At 44.7% G+C, this 1,162-nt stretch overlaps 1 protein-coding gene across 1 annotated transcript in view; it reads left to right on the plus strand.

The window, feature by feature from the left end:
- The first annotated feature begins 539 nt into the window (after positions 1-539).
- Positions 540-1,162, plus strand: part of ELMSAN1 (ELM2 and Myb/SANT domain containing 1) — a 33,877-nt gene continuing 33,254 nt past the window's right edge. The window contains exon 1 of the mRNA XM_009277577.2: positions 540-1,113. Within this exon, the coding sequence (XP_009275852.1) occupies positions 772-1,113 (342 nt within the window). The 5' untranslated portion in view covers positions 540-771. The remainder of the gene's footprint in view (positions 1,114-1,162) is intronic.

Here is a 1,162-nt window from a genome sequence, read left to right on the forward strand (position 1 = left end):
GGGGGAGTGAATGATGGGCCGCCGCACGATCTTTTCCTTCAAAACACTGAACTGAGCATCTTGCTGCGTGTTTGGCTGCAGCCTTCGTGTACATGTGTGTGTTTTAAATGTCTTTGGGAAATGTGGCCTGACATGTTATTTTTCTTTTGGCAAGTCATGAGGGTGTTTTTGGTTTGTGTTTTTGAGTTCAGATTAAAAACAGATTATTCTGGCTACAGGAAGACATAGAAGTAATTGGCCAGATGAGAGGGAGTTTAAGAGAAAAACCTTCAGGATGAGCTTGAGTGATTAGTCAGAAGCCTGTGTGCAATTGGGAGTTGCATCATGCAAACACAGTGCGATACCCGTTTTGTAAAACTAAGTTGTTTTGTTTTACATTCTTCTAGCAGGTCAGATCTACTATTTCTTACACGTATTATCCTGATCTTCATTTCCGTGGGAAATGGGACAGACATACACGTTGTTGCTTATCGCGTGAGGGTTTATATGCCAGTTATGTCTGTTGATGATTCATTGCAATTGCTTCTCTATTTCAGGACCTGTAACTAAGTGGACCCTACTGACCTCTGAACCACAAAGGATAAGAGTGAAAAGAAGTGGGAGAAGCACACGAAGAAAAAGGAAGTGGATGCACTTTCATCTGGACTTCTTTCCTGCCCTTTATTACTAAAACTGAATGGAACAGAGAGACTTCCGTGCCTTTCCTCCCCCAGCCTCAGGGATGGGTGGATTGTAAATACAGTGTGTGTAGCTGGGAGAACAGACTGAACCATGAATCTTCAGGCTCAGCAAAAATCTTCAAGCAAAAGGACTGGGAAACGAATTGCCTATTTTAATGAGCAGGAAATAGCTGTGTCATCAAAAGAACCACAGCAGCAGCTTAAGGAAGGACAGTACTATGGCCATGGAGGGAATATACCGGTCTCCCAGACTGTGGAGATTTCTCACGCAGGAGGATTAACAAATGCACCCAACAATGTTGCTTTGATGAACTCCGTTTACAGTCAAGATAGGGGAGAATCAATGATGATGTCCCAGACGGTAACAGCTGTCAAATGGCAGAATTCACTAATGGGAAACCGGTTGCCAGAGAGGGGCGACAGCCACTGGCAGGCTCCCCCTTCCCTGTGGGACCACAGGATGGGTTTTTGGGGCGAACCAA

Source organism: Aptenodytes forsteri, unplaced genomic scaffold, assembly GCF_000699145.1.
Source record: "Aptenodytes forsteri isolate BGI_AS27 unplaced genomic scaffold, ASM69914v1 Scaffold146, whole genome shotgun sequence".
NCBI lineage: Eukaryota > Metazoa > Chordata > Aves > Sphenisciformes > Spheniscidae > Aptenodytes > Aptenodytes forsteri.